Raw genomic sequence first — 16,164 nt, 5'->3', positions numbered from 1 at the left:
TTTTGGATTTGGGCTTTGGATTATATCCCAAGCATTTGCACAGTGCACATAAAAATAAGGGACCTGCTGGAGTGCTGACTTCAAACTCAGTTAAGATACCTTATTTTCAATACAATTTCTCATGTTTTGTCATAAAGTTAGTCTTTTTTTGAAACATAATAGCTATTTTCTTCATTCTTTAGTTTCTATCTAGGTATAACTAACCAAACAATTTTATTTCTTTATTCATTTTTGAAAATGTTAAAAGGAATTAGAAACAGTAACATACGAACTGCGATACAGCAGTGGGCCAAATAAAACTCCTAATTATACTACAGTACTAAAAATAATTCTTTGTATATTGGGATTGACCAGGAGTCATTTACAGTTCTAGGAAGGAAAACACGATACAACTGATCTGACAGATGACTCTATCGAGGAGGTGTCCCAGGCCCAGTCTCTAAGGAGCTGGAGACTGCAGCAAAGAAGTGTTACAGGGAAGTGCTTGCTGTTTCCCAGAGGCACCATTTTTTGAGCTGGGTTCAACCAACCACACCAAAAAGAATAATTATGGACCCCTAGGCTCCTCTACATATTGTAATTGTAGTTTTGAATAACAATTATTTACACATGCAGAGCATTCCTAATAACTGATTCTGTTTAACAGGTAACGTCTATCAGACAGTTCAGCAACGTACTAAGCAAAATGACTAGGAACACAAATTAAGCACTGTCTCTTAAAAGAGGCACCAGCTATTTTTGCATAAATTCGAAGGAAAAGGATATTTAATGACTATTGCAACAATCAGTATTACTTCAGTAGCAGGGTAATATGACAAAGATTTGTGTTCACAAAGGCTTTTAAATAGCTGTAAACCTTCAGAGACAGTATGATACACTTCTGACAGCAAATTTTGAATGCAAAAGAAAGGTTATTGATGGGAATGTTAAATTGCTGTGAGATTAGGGAACTTAAAGTTGTACACATATCCATCCCTAGTAATTTTTTAAATAAACAGTTGACCTACTTTCTAGACAAGTTATTTCATTGAAATTACAGTGTTGACATAATGCAAGGAAACATCAGGTAATCAAAATTCTCTTTGCTTATCGCCCAGAAATTTCAGGTTTGGAACACTATTGAAAACCGCCCTTTTCTCTCCTATGTGTTACTTTCTGAAAGTAACATACCATTTTATTTTATAACCTATATTTATTCAGATTTAAAACATTACAAAGACTCTAGCTGTCCTTTTGTAAGCAACAAACTTCTAGTAGTAAACTAATTCAGAGTTTATGAAAGAAATTTTGTTTCAGTACTATGTAAAATTGTTATACATCCCACATACATATCAGTATGACACCAAGGAAGTACTGCCTTCTACTTTTACTGATTCTGATTTAAGTTTTATAGCTGACAATACACGAGTGTATGTTAAGAACCTGGATCACAGGGTTTCTGTGTTGCTGTAACTGCTCCACTGAAACACAATCATTGCTTATTGAAAGAGGGTATTTTTTTTCAAGAAAAATACACAACTCACCCTCTCCCATCTCAGCATCATCTGCTGAAGTTAAAGAAATCAGCAAACACACCCAGCAAACCAATAAGCAACATGTAGCAAAAGCACAGTAACAAACTTCCCCCCACAGTTCCAAGTCAGGATATCTCTGAAGACTCCTCTCTTTCTTTGCCCTTTGCTTTCTCTGGTGGGTATAAAAGGTGGGGGGGGGGGTTTCAGTTCAATGGAGGGGCCCAGGGTCATGGTTTTGGGTTTTAAAACCCTCTCCACAGAGACAAATGCCTCAAAAAATGACCAAAGAGTGTCCTGTGCCCAACAACTGAATTCCTGAAGTGCAGAGTCTGTGGAGAAAAAAACTACTCAGACTGCTTTTTCTACCTATTTTAGAATCAATCCTCCAAGACATGACAAGACCCATCCCCTACAGTATCCCCACTCACACATTTTTCTCTTGTGCAGCAGCAGCATAGTGTGACTTTTGTTAGGCTGAAGTAGAACTCCCCTCACTTCATTCACTTCGTCCACACCTTTGATGTTTTATGTCCTTCTGTTCTACTTTGGAGGCTTTTGACAAGAGCTGTAAGTGATTCACAGGCACCCACTTTTGTTAAGAATAAGTAACAAGACATACACACTCCTCATGGAAAACAGGAAAATTCTTTTGAATAGTGGTAGCTTGCTGATGAAGGAAGCACACGTTATGAATTGTAGAAACTGTACAGAAAACCTATACTTACAAGGTACCTGGTAGCTAAGAGTATGCAAAAAAGGAGATTCTTCAGAATCATCTTCTCACATAGCAGGCTAAAACCTTTGGCAAGACTTCTCAGCAGTCAGTTTCCCTGCACAAGAGCACTGGCCTACGTTTATTTCCTCTCATCCCCTCTGCTGACATGGAAGTTTGATAGGTGCAGAATTTCCCAGATGGAAAATAAGAAGTTCACTATCTCACCCCTTCAGAGACACTTGTACGTTTACAGCAGAAGAGATTAATTAACTTCTCTTTATTAAGCAAAACTCAGTTTGTTTCAGGGGGTCTGAAAACGTATATCCTCTTGAGTTTGAACTGTTACCCTTCACAAATCCGCAGCATAAATTTGGCTTCGTCCTATGACTTTTCTTAGGTGCACATCAAAACATGTACTACAGGAGTAACACTTATCAATATTCCCATTTGCTCAACCACTGCAAAGCATTGTATACTCATATCCCAAGATTTTGGTAAGAAAATAATTATAATCTCAAATCATGAACACACAAAAATGTGCCTCTGTATTTAAACTCCAATGAATAGGTTACACTTGTGACCTTTCACTCTTTGTTTGTTCATTGCTCATATCAGTGACTCATTCATCCCACAGGAAAATTAGCAGAATTGCATTCAGAGGAAGGTTTTACAACTAGTCCTCAAATTTTCCCTCCAACCTCCTCCTCTTCCTCTCCAACTCTATCTAGTGTAGGTTCCAGCTCCACTACAGCAAATGCAACAGCAGTAACAGGTATGAATGGATCACCAGGACTCACTGATATTCCATCCATCTCTTTTCTGGCTGGTAGTGAAGTGCCCTGGGCTTTCTACTTCTAAAAGAGGAGCTGTATGATGGAATGTCTTTCCATCAGACCTGTTGTGAAAAGCTAACAGTGGCAGCAGCAGTTAGCACAGTACAATCATTTGCACAAAGTCCTACATTGCTTTACTAAGACTCTGTAGAGAACTAGAAGAGAAAAACACCTGTATCTACGTCCCTTCCTTGCTGCATGGACCAGACACATAGCATGCTCTTTGTGGTATTTAAAGGGAAGCGCTATGAAGATGGAATGCATTTAAGAGAACGCTAGTACACAATGAAAGATCTTATGTCATAATTAGGCATATTTGCTGCAGAATAGGTAGTGTACGTATTTTTAAAGTGCTGCACATCAAAGAAAACATTGCAGGGAGGAGCTGTTAGCTTTACACCTACACTACTTTGGTTTACTTTCCAGTATGTCAGGAGAAGCTGGAATAGAAACCAAATCTACTGTTTGCAGCTGCTGAAAACATTCTTACAAGATAAATGTGCACTAATTTAAATGGGAGAAGGAAGAATTAGTATCATTATTTGCCATTTTGTGAGCAAATGCCTTTTTGTGAGCAGGAAATGGCCCTAATGTTAACAAAGAAGAGGTCAGAAACTTTTTGCAAGCAAGATTTCCTGTTTGCAGGGCTTGGGTTGCCAACAGGGCAACAGAAGAGGCATTTCCAGGAATTACTGTATTAAAGCCTAGTATAGTAATGTGTGGCAGTTACATAAAAATGATCCCCACAGAAACTCTCAGGTTGATTTTCACATTGCTTAAGCAAACCAAGCTTGGCGATGTAAAAGCAGGTGCTCATCACTTCAGTCAAGTGTGGCCTCTGTTCCTTCATCATTTATTCTAGTGTTGTTTCAAAGCCTACACTGCAGAATACCAACCAAGGCGACTGCATGTGATGGAAAAAGGAGAATAAAAAAAAAGTCACAGCTGGATATAATGGCTTTGTCTGTTCTCTATAAAATGTATGCCCTATTGCATCAATGTACCCCAAAGCTGATGTTTTATAAATGAATATGAAGCGCGTAGTGGAGCAGTGGCCCATATCAATATATAACTTTAATAGTAATTATTTGTCTGAGACAATGTACTGAATATACATGAATATATGCATATGCTCTATTACTGCAGAATGAGCCATTAAAATGGTTGAAGGCACCTTTCAAGTGCCATTCTCTTACAAAGTAGAACAGAATATTTCAGTTGGAAGAGACCTACAACAACGACCCAGTCCCAACTGCCTAATGAATCCAGGGCTGACCAGAAGTTAAAGCACATTAAGGGCATTGTTCAAATGCCTCTTAAAGATCAACAGGCTTTAGGCATAGACTACCTCTCGAGGAAGCCTGTTCCAGTGTCCTATCTCTGGATACCAGGGAGAAGAGCTCAGCCCTTCTTCATTTCACCTCCTCAGGAAGCTGTAGAGAGCAGGCATCTCACAGATTATCTTGCATCCCAATTTTTTAAGTCGACTTATTTTAGTGTTTAGGAACCCTAAGTTATTTACTTCCCCCTCTAACAGGTGACTTAATTCCTTAACTACATTTGATAGCTGAGTTCAGCTTAGTGTCCTCTTTATACTGTATATAACTGTACAATATGTAGAATGAATACTAGGGACTTGAGTTCAATACTACAATATTTACAATACAATAGTTACCCATTCAGTTGGAGCCTCATTTTTAAAGGGACTGACTTCACTGGAAAAATAAAATTGTCAACTCTGATCATTTTTACATGTTTTAGCAGAACACGAGAATCCAGTACATGACTGTGCATATGTCTACATGTATATCATATAAACACTGCAGTTAGTATACATAGATTTCTGTCTTCTCTGGAAAATGCCATTTCTAGGAGTATATTGGAACTATTACAACAGGGCAAAATTTATTCTCAGCTAAGACGTCTACAAAAAAGTCTTCTCTTGATAGAGGGCAAAATCATAGGAGACTGAAAATAAGCTTACTGTGCATTGACAAAAGAAAAGCACTGCAGATGTACAAGCTGCACCCTTAGCAGACAAAAAAAAAAAGAGAAAAAATTCACCTTATGAGGTGTCATAAGAAGTCTGAAAGAAAACCTTTGTCAGAGAAACTAAATGAAGCAAAGAATGGCACAAAGCAGTAAATCAATAGTTTGGATGATTTCTCAAAATATTTTTTTAAATTTAGTCTCTGTACTTTAAATTACATGAAACTTGAGCAATCCATTTTACTGCTGACACAGGCTATATACTTCAACGGCTCAAGTTTCCAATTTCCAAGAAGTGCTTTAAGTAGTTGACACATTTTTCTGTTATACCTCTGAAGTTCTAGGTCCTGGTGTTCCAGGAAGGTTGGGAGAGCGCCTAGAACCAGATCTCTGGCATTCCACGCTGCTAAGGAAGCATAAAAAAAATAAGTCAGGACTAAAGACTCATGCACTGCTTGACGAGAAGCTATGCTTTTAGTTAGGAATCCAAAAGCCATATTTTTGTAAATAAACAATGAAAATACCATCTTCATATAAATAGGCCAAAAACTTGCAGAGCTGGGGAAACTTCTCATAGCAGATATTTTTCAGTTTGCTTTTGTCTTCACATTCATTGACAACTATTATTCCCACATCTAGTTATTTAAAATGGGGGCTATGAATGTTAAACTCTGTGCTTCCATGCTGTTTAACATACAATTTTTCAGAGTGAATAGCAGCTCCTTGTTCAGTCACATTACGTCGTACAATATTAAAATTCTGAGGATGATAAGGTAACTGGAACTACAGCCTTCAGAGTTCCTGGAGTGTCTGTACAGCATGATCTCCAGTACACTGTACAATAATTTAGGTTGGAAGTGATCCATGGAGGTCATCTAGTCCAACACACCACTCAGTTGGGCCAACTTCAAAGCTGGATCAGGTTGCTCGGGTTCATTTGAGTTCTTAACATGTTCAGAGATGGAGATGTCAGTCTCTGTGCAAACTGTTGGATCAATCTCATTTTAAAAACGCCTACTACCTATTCTATTACCCTTGCTGCAAACTGAAAACTGCAAAAGATCAGTCATCTCCAAAACAAACTGTATAAATAAGACTAGTACATATTACAAATACGGGAAATAAAAATACATTGTATGTAAATTTACTCGAATAGTCTTTAGAACAAAGTATCTAACCTGCCCAGAAGGACAAATGACTATAACTGTCAAAAAAAACATTTCTTGATACAATATTATTCATGTAAATTCTATTCGCATATGTGGTCAGCAGCAGAAAAGTTGTTTGCCATGCAGACAAACTTAATACCCAAACGGTGCAACTCAAATGTAGTGTGATTGAAAACAGAACTCAAGAAGTTCAATAACTGTAATGCAAATGTATTTAGTGGATATGATTAAAGTATAAACTCTGAAATGGAATTCTTCAAGGACTCATTTTAGTTTCAACCTCAAGTAAGATTTCCAAAATGTAAAAAAACATTTTCTACTGAAATAGTAGTACTGAAACAATATTGTAATTGGAGGGCAGTAGCTTGTCACCTACGCATATACATTTCCCCAGTCTCTAAACACAAAATTCTGTCCAACACTAACTGCGTAACTGAGCTTGCTTCTGTAAGACTTTCAAAATGGTGTTAAGCAAATGTGTACCCATAATCTATGCTAAAAAGCTTAGATTTTATCTGTCCTACTTTCAGTAGTCTAAAAGTTAGCCTAGGTTTGTTTTCTAAACTCTCTGTCAATAGAGATAGGGTAGAACGATCTCACATATTTGAGGAAGAAGCTTCACCAAAGTTTCGTCTCTCTCCACTGATTAGCTAACTTAGACTAGGTACCTAATAATTAGATTGCCTACCTTATAAATGACATTTATTTTTAATATTTAGGTTGCTGCATCTTTAAGGGGGAGAACTAGACAAAAATCAGGGTAAGAAAATATGCAGAAGCACTAAAACATTATAAAAAGTGATCAGCAACTTAACCAATTAGTTTTTTTTAAAGTTCTGTAACAAATGCATTACTTTTTTTTTTTAAACAAAGCACTACATTAGTCATGGCTTCAAGAGTAAGTGAAAACATGTACAGTAAGTTCTAGTATTTAACTGATTACCAGACCAACACACATACAAAAAGCATAATTTAATTATCATCATTTTGCAGTCAGTAAGCACTAACAATGAAATTTTTAACTGTCAAAAGGCTTTATGATTATCTAAAAGCCTAATACAAATATCCAAATTATTAACAAAGATTAGTCATTTAAAGTGTTACCAATAATACACTCAATAACTCTGCATTAAATACTAACAAGCCCTTTCTAGAAGAATATTTACAATCATTTTTTCTAACAGTTCTTTGTAGAGTAAAAAAAAAATAAAAAAAAATCAGATTTGTGTTTTTCTGCTTCCCTTTCCCACCCAACCACCCACAGAGTTTTGCTCTCAGACTGAGCTACTATCCAATCAAACCTGATGGTAAAAAATCATCTCAACCAAAGTCCAAGATCTCAAGTTTTAGTATCCAACTTAAATGCTCTTTGGGAATAAAATCCATGGTTTTGTATAATGTGCAAAGTGCAAGTTTTCTCCAGTGCTATCAGAAGCGTGTGCTGCCAAGAACCTCACCACAGAATAAAACAGTAACAATTAAGACTTTTCTATTCCAATAGCTCTGTTACAGACAAACGTTAAACGATGTTTACAGGAATGACAAATGAAGTGGATAATATACTGGTGCTTAATAGCTCAGGTACTTTCTGATTTCAGTAGGCCAAACCAATGTTTCTTACTCAAGTTCTTCAGTTTCCTCTGTAAAAAGGTCAGCCAAATCTGCCACTGTCAGAACTGAGGCTTCTGACTGTTTCATGGAAGAGCTTGTGTGGCTGTGGGAAAAAAAATTGCATGCAAACATGAGAGAAGGAATCTTCTTAAGTAACAAGCGGTATGTACTGAAGAAAGACGACATGGTTCAGAGTACAGTAACTGTACAACTTTGAAGTTCAGAAGGAAAACACACTTCGTATCAGGGAAAATACATACATCAGCTCCTCCTCTTGCAAATTCCAAGTCAGATACAAAGTCCATGTACTGTCCCCAACAGTGGTCAACACCAAACACTGCACAGGCAGCAGAACATTGGACAACTCGCATTGCTCTCAATATTTAAAGGACAGGCTTCATCTTTCAGGCATAAGGTTTGATATTATTTTCAAAACATTAGCCCTCATTGGATCATTCAATCACTGTATATTTATCTGAATTTTATATGCAAAAGCAGTGCTACTTTACAAATACGTAAACTGATTAATCATTCTTGCAAAGCTAAAGCCAAGATTTTTCATAATTACAGCCAAAGATATACATGTAAATTTTTTGTTTCAATTTTAGTCTCAACAGCCCAAAAATTGGAAAAATAACTAATTTTCTTAAAGTAAGGCTCCTCCTAGACTCGGCATGTGTATACAATATAGTTAGAGGTAAAAACCTTTCACACTTTCTGCACAAAGAATGTAAATACCACTTTTGTCACATTCCCAGTCTGTCATTGCTTATAGATTTTGAAAAGATAAACACACTGAAAACTGCTTTGTGTCTGCACATCAGACTGATTTTTGAGCTAGCATCTGGACAACTCTTGCACTGACTGCAAAACCAATCAGTGCGAGACAGAACTGAGACTAAGTTTGTAGAATTTAAAAGTAATGAAAGAAAGAACTGACATCCTATATTAAAGATTCTAACGTCCTACATTAAAGATTCTAGTAACAGTGCTTTCATACCAATAGAAATAGGTAAACCGAAAAGATAAATCATAACACGTGTTCTGTTAACTAACTTGGCTTTTATGAAATAAAACATACAAAATGTAACCAAGTATTCTCCAAGAGTATTAAAATACCTTAAGTTTCAAGTTACTGCAACTAGGTTAAAAGATCAATTTTTCAAACCTTAAAACTTTTTTGTCAATTAAAACAATTTGAAGGAGAACAGTTGAAGTTTACGTATAAGATATGCATACCTAACTAATAAAAGCATGGTTGAGAACCACCTTTTCATTTCAGTAAAATAATTTTTCAGAAAAATTCAACACATACCTTCTGTCTACAGTTTTCAGCATAGTCTGCATTCTCTCTTCTATTGTTGCTTTTATAAGAAACCTATGAACGATGGTAGATCTGAATGTGTTCAAAAAAAACAAACAAAAAGAAAACCAGAAGTGAGCAGAAGTTATGCTGCTGCTGTCAAAGTTCATGACTACATTTTTGTCTCGTACCGATTATTGTAAGAGTGAAAAAAGGCCTCTGTATTTTAAGAAAAGAATCTTACAAGGTGATTAACAACTCCACTGACATTTAAGGATCTTTAATGCTTCCCAGAGCACAAAATTCCACTTGGCTGAATCACATATTAAATGAATATGGGCCGTATTAACTAAAATCCTAAAGCAGATGCTGGGGAAATTTCTGCTTTCTGTGTCCCTACAGTCGGTCCTCAAGATTGTCATTTAAAAAGAATTACTTTGGCCCACTGGTTTAACTGCATTATCACAAGTCGGTCTAAGAGCAGAGGTCAGTGTGATGGATAATTAAAGCTCATTCCCAGATTTTTAACAATAGTGTTCTTGCAGATGGCAAAATACTATTTCTTTTTAAGTCAGTAACTGCAGTCACTAAACACGAAATTTTAAGCAACAGTAAAACATAAAAACCAAAATGTCAATAAAAATAAAACAAAATTAGAACTCCATTTATGAAATAAAATGTCAAGAAGAAAGCTGTAATAAAAAAAGAAATGTCAGAAGAAAGTCAAATGGAGTCAGCTCCAAAGATAAAAAATGAAAAATCATCCCAGGCTCTCCATTATAAATGCTTTTCAAGATATGAACCCTTGAAAGTGCTCATATTTTTTTCAGATCTTAAATGGAAACTTTGGCAGGTACCATTACATAGATGGATTCTGTGGCAATACTTTGTGATTCACTGGCAAAAGTCTACTCAAAAAAAAAAAAAAAGAGAAGCAAATAAGAACTTGACCGAACTGGTAGTTGCACCAGTGACACTAAACAGCACATTCCCTTATGCTCACAGCACTCGATCACGGCCCTTTTTCAAATAAACCTTTCTGAGGTCTTATTCTTAAGAAGTACAGCATACATTCCTGCTAGTTTTATTGCAAGGTTTCTGCCAGACCTTTTGTGCCAGCATCATGTCGAACAATAATGCAGGCTGTTGCAACCAGTCTTTCCTATGCCCTCACAGTTAATTCAAAGTCTTTACCAACACACCCAAATATCCATTTGCTTATAGATGTTCTTTTGCATGCATGCTCATTCATGCCCTCTTGCTTTGCCTCCATTTCTGGAACTCAACCCCCACTATTATTCTAGAATATTGTTATTTCAGAATTCATTTGATCTATTTTTCTTCTTCATGCACAGTAGTTTACTATTTTTTCAAATGATGTGAAATCAAAATTTACAAAATCTCTGTTAAGTATTCAATACTACTCATGTAAAATCTACAACACTGAAACAAAAGATACGCAAACTCATTAATGTCTTCAAAAAGGTCTGGACAGAGTGAGAGCAGAAATGTGATTTAAAAACTAATCATTTCTAAAAAGTGTGTGCTGTAACTTTCTTTTTTGGGCTCCCCCCGGCTCCAAACCCCCAGCCGTCCTAATCTGGAGCTGAGAATGATCAATGAGAAGGAGGTCTCAAGGAAAATAGGAAGGGCTGGGCCTGAACATAGCCACATACAATATAAAGAGCGAGTTGTTCAGACCTGTGAAGCTAAGACGCTTCTGGACATGCTTACAAGCAGAACTTAATAGTTAGAGGCTAAGGCACCAACAGCACACATAAATTAGGGCAGCAGCTGAAGAAGGTTTTTCAGGATTTTGGGCTCAAAAGCCTACACTCTTCCTAAATGCCTAAATGCAATTTGCTTCTGCATCTTACTCTCAGAGCACAAACTCCCTAAAGTACACGTAGTGTATTTTCAGCAAACTTATTTTAATCTTTCTGTCCCTTATACAATCATTTTTAAAAATAGGATTCCTATGAATACCATCACCTTCAAACTTGAGAAGTTCAGTCAACTAGATTTATTCTGATTGCAGTATACGGTTCTATTCTGAACCATACCTAAACCACCCAATGCAATTTTAATTCTTACTTTGTCTGGCCAATACGATGTACTCTGCCAATAGCCTGTAGCTCATGTGCAGGATTCAGAATGGGTTCTACAAGCAGAACATGAGTTGCTTCGATGATGTTTAGTCCGTTGGAACCAGTGTGAAGAGGCAGCAGCAAAATATTGATGTTGGGATCATATTTAAATGCAGAGAGATTTTCCTGAAAGGCAAACATCATAGCAGCATGACAAAAGTTCCTCAATAAAGAATGTGGAGGGACATCTCTGTACTTTCAGGAAACTACAGCAGCTACTAAAGGCCCCAGAGTGACATCTTGCAGTCTGACTGATCCAGGACTTGTCATGCCAGAACAGATACCTGACAGATACCAGGAAGGCAAGAACTTCTTGCCACAGTGATCACTGTGTCTCATCTTTAACATCCATGCCAACGCTTCTCTCGAAAGTGAATGTACTTATCTCCAAGGCTTTAAATTGTGGCTTTTTGTGATTGTGATTTTTAGAATTAATGAGTTAGAGATCAAAGCTTCTGCCAAACAAAGTTGCTGCTTTTTGTATCTCAAATGAAGCAATGAAGGAAAAGGATGAAACTAACTTCTATGAACTGAAATTTCCCCCCCCCCGAAAATGATTTAAAAAACCTAATCTTTATGTACCTGAAATTTACTAATTCCATTGATCTGAGAAAAAATCATGTTGTTGTCATACAAAGCTTTTGAAATTATGTCCAACACATCTTGCCACTGTAAAAAAAACAATAACAATACACAACACAATAAAAGTAATTCAACATTACAAACAGCAATGACAACTAGAATACACTAACTAACTTCCCTAAGAAAGAGTAGATAAATAGGCCTCTCAAAATACTAGTACTTGCAATTTAAAAGAAAAAAAAAAAGAGATGTGCATGCCAGAAACTGAATCTTTCATAAAACTAAAGAATTATAATTAAAAAGAGCAGCTTGAATAAAATTGGTAGCCATCATAAAATCAGTTTTACAATGTATCAAAAATATGCAGACATTACATTTAGAAATACCTAGAATTTCTAAGGCCTCCATATAAGTCTAAGTCATTGCTCCTTAAAGAAACAAGCTTTTACATCTGTTGACTCCCTTCACTGTTCACATCCCAGTTACAGGAATGCCCTACAAATTCACAAAACAATCAAGTGGCTGTACAGAGTGATTCAACGTTTTGGTAGCTAAACTAATTCCTAAAAATATCATGACGTCTTTAAACTCACACACCCATAAAGACAAGACAGAAAAAGATAATTAATACCGTTGAGAAAACTAAGGATTTAGCCCCTGGATCTTTAAATTGAATTCTCTTCAGTGTTCGGACCACAGCTTCCACTTTGGTGGAGTGACTTCCCTTTGAAAAGTAAAACAGCATTAGTATAGTAGGATATTAAACAACTCCTTCCATGTTAATTGTTTTATTAAACAACATTATTAGGACTCCAATGTATCTTACAGACAATTAAAAATCAGCAGCCCGGAGAAGCGGCAGGTTAAGTAGCACTAATTCCTTTCATCCATCCCTTATAATGCACTGCTATAGGATCAGCGATGTATAACTGCATGTGCAGTAAACAGAAGATAGGTATAACTATGTGGCTCTTCATTCTAGTTCTCTGTGAGGCAGAACGGATAGCCCCAGCAGTGCTGTTGCACCAAGCAAGCCAGTTAGGCCTTCTGAGGTTTAACTTAGTGGCGCACTCTTTAAAGAAACCTTCCAAAGGCACATTTAAGTTTTCCTCCTTTCACATTCCTATAAATTGGCAATGAAAAAAAAACCTACCTGAACTCTACTTCTATTGCTTTTGTTTCTCATTCTGGCAACACCAAACTTATGCTCAGTATTATGAAGCTTGTTAATTATGGTTAAAATAATAAGAATAATTTCTTAAAATAATAAGAAATTGGTAAATATAATAAAAATAATTGTTGAAGGATCACGTGCTGCAATGAAAATATCTTCATATTCTGCATTCAGAATTATTTCAGTGCCTAATGAATCAAATAATACTTTCTATCTCTTGTCCACTTTGATTTCTGTGCTCCCCCCTTTTCCCTTTAGTCAGGAAGAGGGTTCTGAGAAAGAGATCTTTAGTATCTCCCCCTATTCCTTATGTACTCTACATTACAGTAATTTTACCTAACGCATTTATTTAAGCAGCTCTTATTTAATTTCTTTACTAGTTCTTACATGCACAGTAATTTCAAGCTGCACTAGATTCAGCTGGACAAATATCGTTTTATTTCTGTCTGCACCTGTCCTCTGAACACTGAATTAAGTATGCTGGCCTGCGACAATAAGAGATCACATTTACTGAAGCTATGCTGCTCGCAGAATTGGTGGGGAAGTATGTCAGCAGTCTAAGCACAAGTTGGGAACCAATGCTGGGCTGGTTTATCATTCATATGTTATGCAGCTAAATGAATGCTCCAGAAATACATGTAAAAGACTTTCTGCAGACTGCCTTACCAAAAGCTGCAAAAAGCATTACCATTTTATTTCCCAGGCTCTTCCATAGTGATCCCAACTCTATGTCAATAGACATAGAAGTAAGCCAGCTTTTTTCATAACAATTCTCTTGCACCTGGTAGACATTAAAACCGTTTCCAAAAGTCAGACAGGCAATTAAAAATGCTTATTGTCAGTTGGTGTCATGATCTGCATGGACGAATGACATATCTGCAGCCCTCCAGCAGCTGCCTTTCAATCATAACCACCTTCAGTTAGGAGATCCGAGACTAAATTTTCACATTTACTATGTATTCTAGGGTCATTTATGGGCTTTTCTGATAACATTCATCTCTGACTCACTTATGACCATTCCTGCTTATCTGCTGTCTTCTTCACAGACTTTTTTTGGACCTTATCATAGGTCCTTTTTTTCCTTGCTGTAAGAGATAGTAGCTTTAGTGACTGCTGTTATTCCTTGCAGCCTTCAGGCTTCCTGTGACTCAGATGTTACAAACATGACTTTGTACTGGACAAGTCAGAGGAACTATAGCAAAGAAAAGAACATCATGATGATCAAAGTGGTTACAGTCTTTTTGCTCTAGTTTTTAAACATGATAACTTCAGTGTGCAAAGTTCTCCATTCCTCTGCTTGCATCATATTAGATAAACTATAATTAGACTTGTTCTTCGAACTAACAATTGACTAAAGCTTTGGTCCATAGCACATAAAAAATTTGATTTTGTTCTCAATATTTATGGAGAGATGAAATTTATAGATGTATCATGAGGTCTTTGTTTTCAGTCCATCTTATTTAAAATAAATTACCCCACTGAATAGCCAGGTAAGTATTTATGAACAGATTAATTAGTTTTAATTAATAATGGAACAGGACACACTAGATTCAAAACTACCCTCTTAAGCAATTTCTGTCTCAGATGACAAGCTGGCAAAATCCAGTGCAATACTGACCAGACACTGGAAGCATTTACAGAACCAAAACATGCCAGGATGCCAGCAATCTCTCGTAATATAAAACGGCCCCATTTACAGTAGTCCTTTTGAATCCAAGGCATTAACTTAAGATGGCTAGTGCTGATACAATGAAGAGCAAGATACCTTATAACAGCCTGCCAGTACTTAAAGGGGGCTTACAGGAAAGCTAGGGAGGGGCTCTTCATTAGGGAGTGCAGTGATAGAATGAGTGAGCTGAAAGAGGGAAGATTTAGGGTAGATATTAGTAAGAAATTTTTTTACTTCAAGGGTGGTGAGACACTGGAACAGGTTGTCCAGAGAAGTCGTGGATGTCCATCCCTGGAGGTGGTCAAGGCCAGGTTGGATGGGGCTATGAGCAACCTGATATAGTGGAAGGTGTCCCTGCCCAGGTTGGAAGGTTGGAACTAGACCATCTTTAAGGTCCCTTCCAACCCAAACCACTCTACGGTTCTATTCTATGATTCTAAGATGTATATTACATGACAGAAGGAAAAAAGAGAACGAAAAGAGGAAAAAAAAAGAGGGAGGTACTGAATACTGAAAGAGAGCAGAGGGACTGAAAATGTTCAGATGAAAATATAAAAAAAGCTGAATAAATCACACAACTTTCATATATATACACTGCAAGGTAATGTTAACCTCAGTATTCTATAAAAAACACAGTAACTTAGTTATCTTTTGTTAACCGTCCTTACAGGAATACAAGCTGGGCATTTTTAACAATGCTGCCTATTTTGATAATACATAACAATGAAGGTACAGTATAAATTGCTAATTTTTCTTGAAATAAGAATGACTTTTCTCAAGGTGACTTGTGAATTCACACAGAATTCATAGTTTTACTTCGCCTCAAGTTTTTGATGCAGAAATACTTCAAAAAAAACACAACCCTTTACACAGGACAGTAGATGATATGTTCCGCTTTTTATTTATGAAATTTATTTATTCTATTTATGTTTTGTAATGTAAGTTATGAAACATATCTAGAATTATCTGGTTAGAAACAGGGTAGTATCTCTAAACCCTGAGGAAATACCTGTTTAAGAAACCTATATGAAGTCAGGTCCTAGTAACTAGCACTTCAAAAATATAGCCTATTTACTCCCCCTGGTGCCACAAGCTGTCAACTACTTCAAATATAACAATTTGAGTTAGGAAGCATCTACTCATAAAACGGAATTGCAGTTGTTCAGGAAGGCTGACATAAGTAGTGTGAATGTGGTTAGCACTGACTTCAGTACAGTCCAGCAACTCCACTACATCTGCAAGGTTCAAGGAGACTGCACAAATATCATAGAACTGTGTCAAAATATTTAATTATTACTTTTAAATAAAATAACCAGATTAAAACTATTATAGGTATGTCCAGCTGTATTATAAATATATTTTAATTAAGACAGCAGTATAATCTAAATAAAAATGTTACCAATATTAGTCTTGTACCTTTGAATTTGAGCCCAGAATCCTCTATTTTTTCCACAACTG

At 36.4% G+C, this 16,164-nt stretch overlaps 1 protein-coding gene across 2 annotated transcripts in view; it reads right to left on the bottom strand.

Moving 5' to 3' along the window:
- Positions 1-279: 279 nt before the first annotated feature.
- The window catches only part of SHPRH (SNF2 histone linker PHD RING helicase), a 51,769-nt gene continuing 35,884 nt past the window's right edge, over positions 280-16,164 (bottom strand). For both annotated transcript variants that reach the window (XM_054061757.1, XM_054061758.1), the window contains 5 exons: positions 12,495-12,587; positions 11,864-11,950; positions 11,229-11,407; positions 9,147-9,227; positions 280-7,934 (listed from right to left, as the gene is read on the bottom strand). In XM_054061757.1, the coding sequence (XP_053917732.1) occupies positions 7,838-7,934; positions 9,147-9,227; positions 11,229-11,407; positions 11,864-11,950; positions 12,495-12,587 (537 nt within the window). In that variant the 3' untranslated portion in view covers positions 280-7,837. The remainder of the gene's footprint in view (positions 7,935-9,146; positions 9,228-11,228; positions 11,408-11,863; positions 11,951-12,494; positions 12,588-16,164) is intronic.

The sequence above is a fragment of the Cuculus canorus genome, chromosome 3 (genome assembly GCF_017976375.1).
Source record: "Cuculus canorus isolate bCucCan1 chromosome 3, bCucCan1.pri, whole genome shotgun sequence".
NCBI classification, from domain to species: Eukaryota; Metazoa; Chordata; class Aves; order Cuculiformes; family Cuculidae; genus Cuculus; species Cuculus canorus.
The sequence above is the reverse complement of the archived record's forward strand: the minus strand, read 5'-3'. Positions and strand labels throughout refer to the sequence as shown.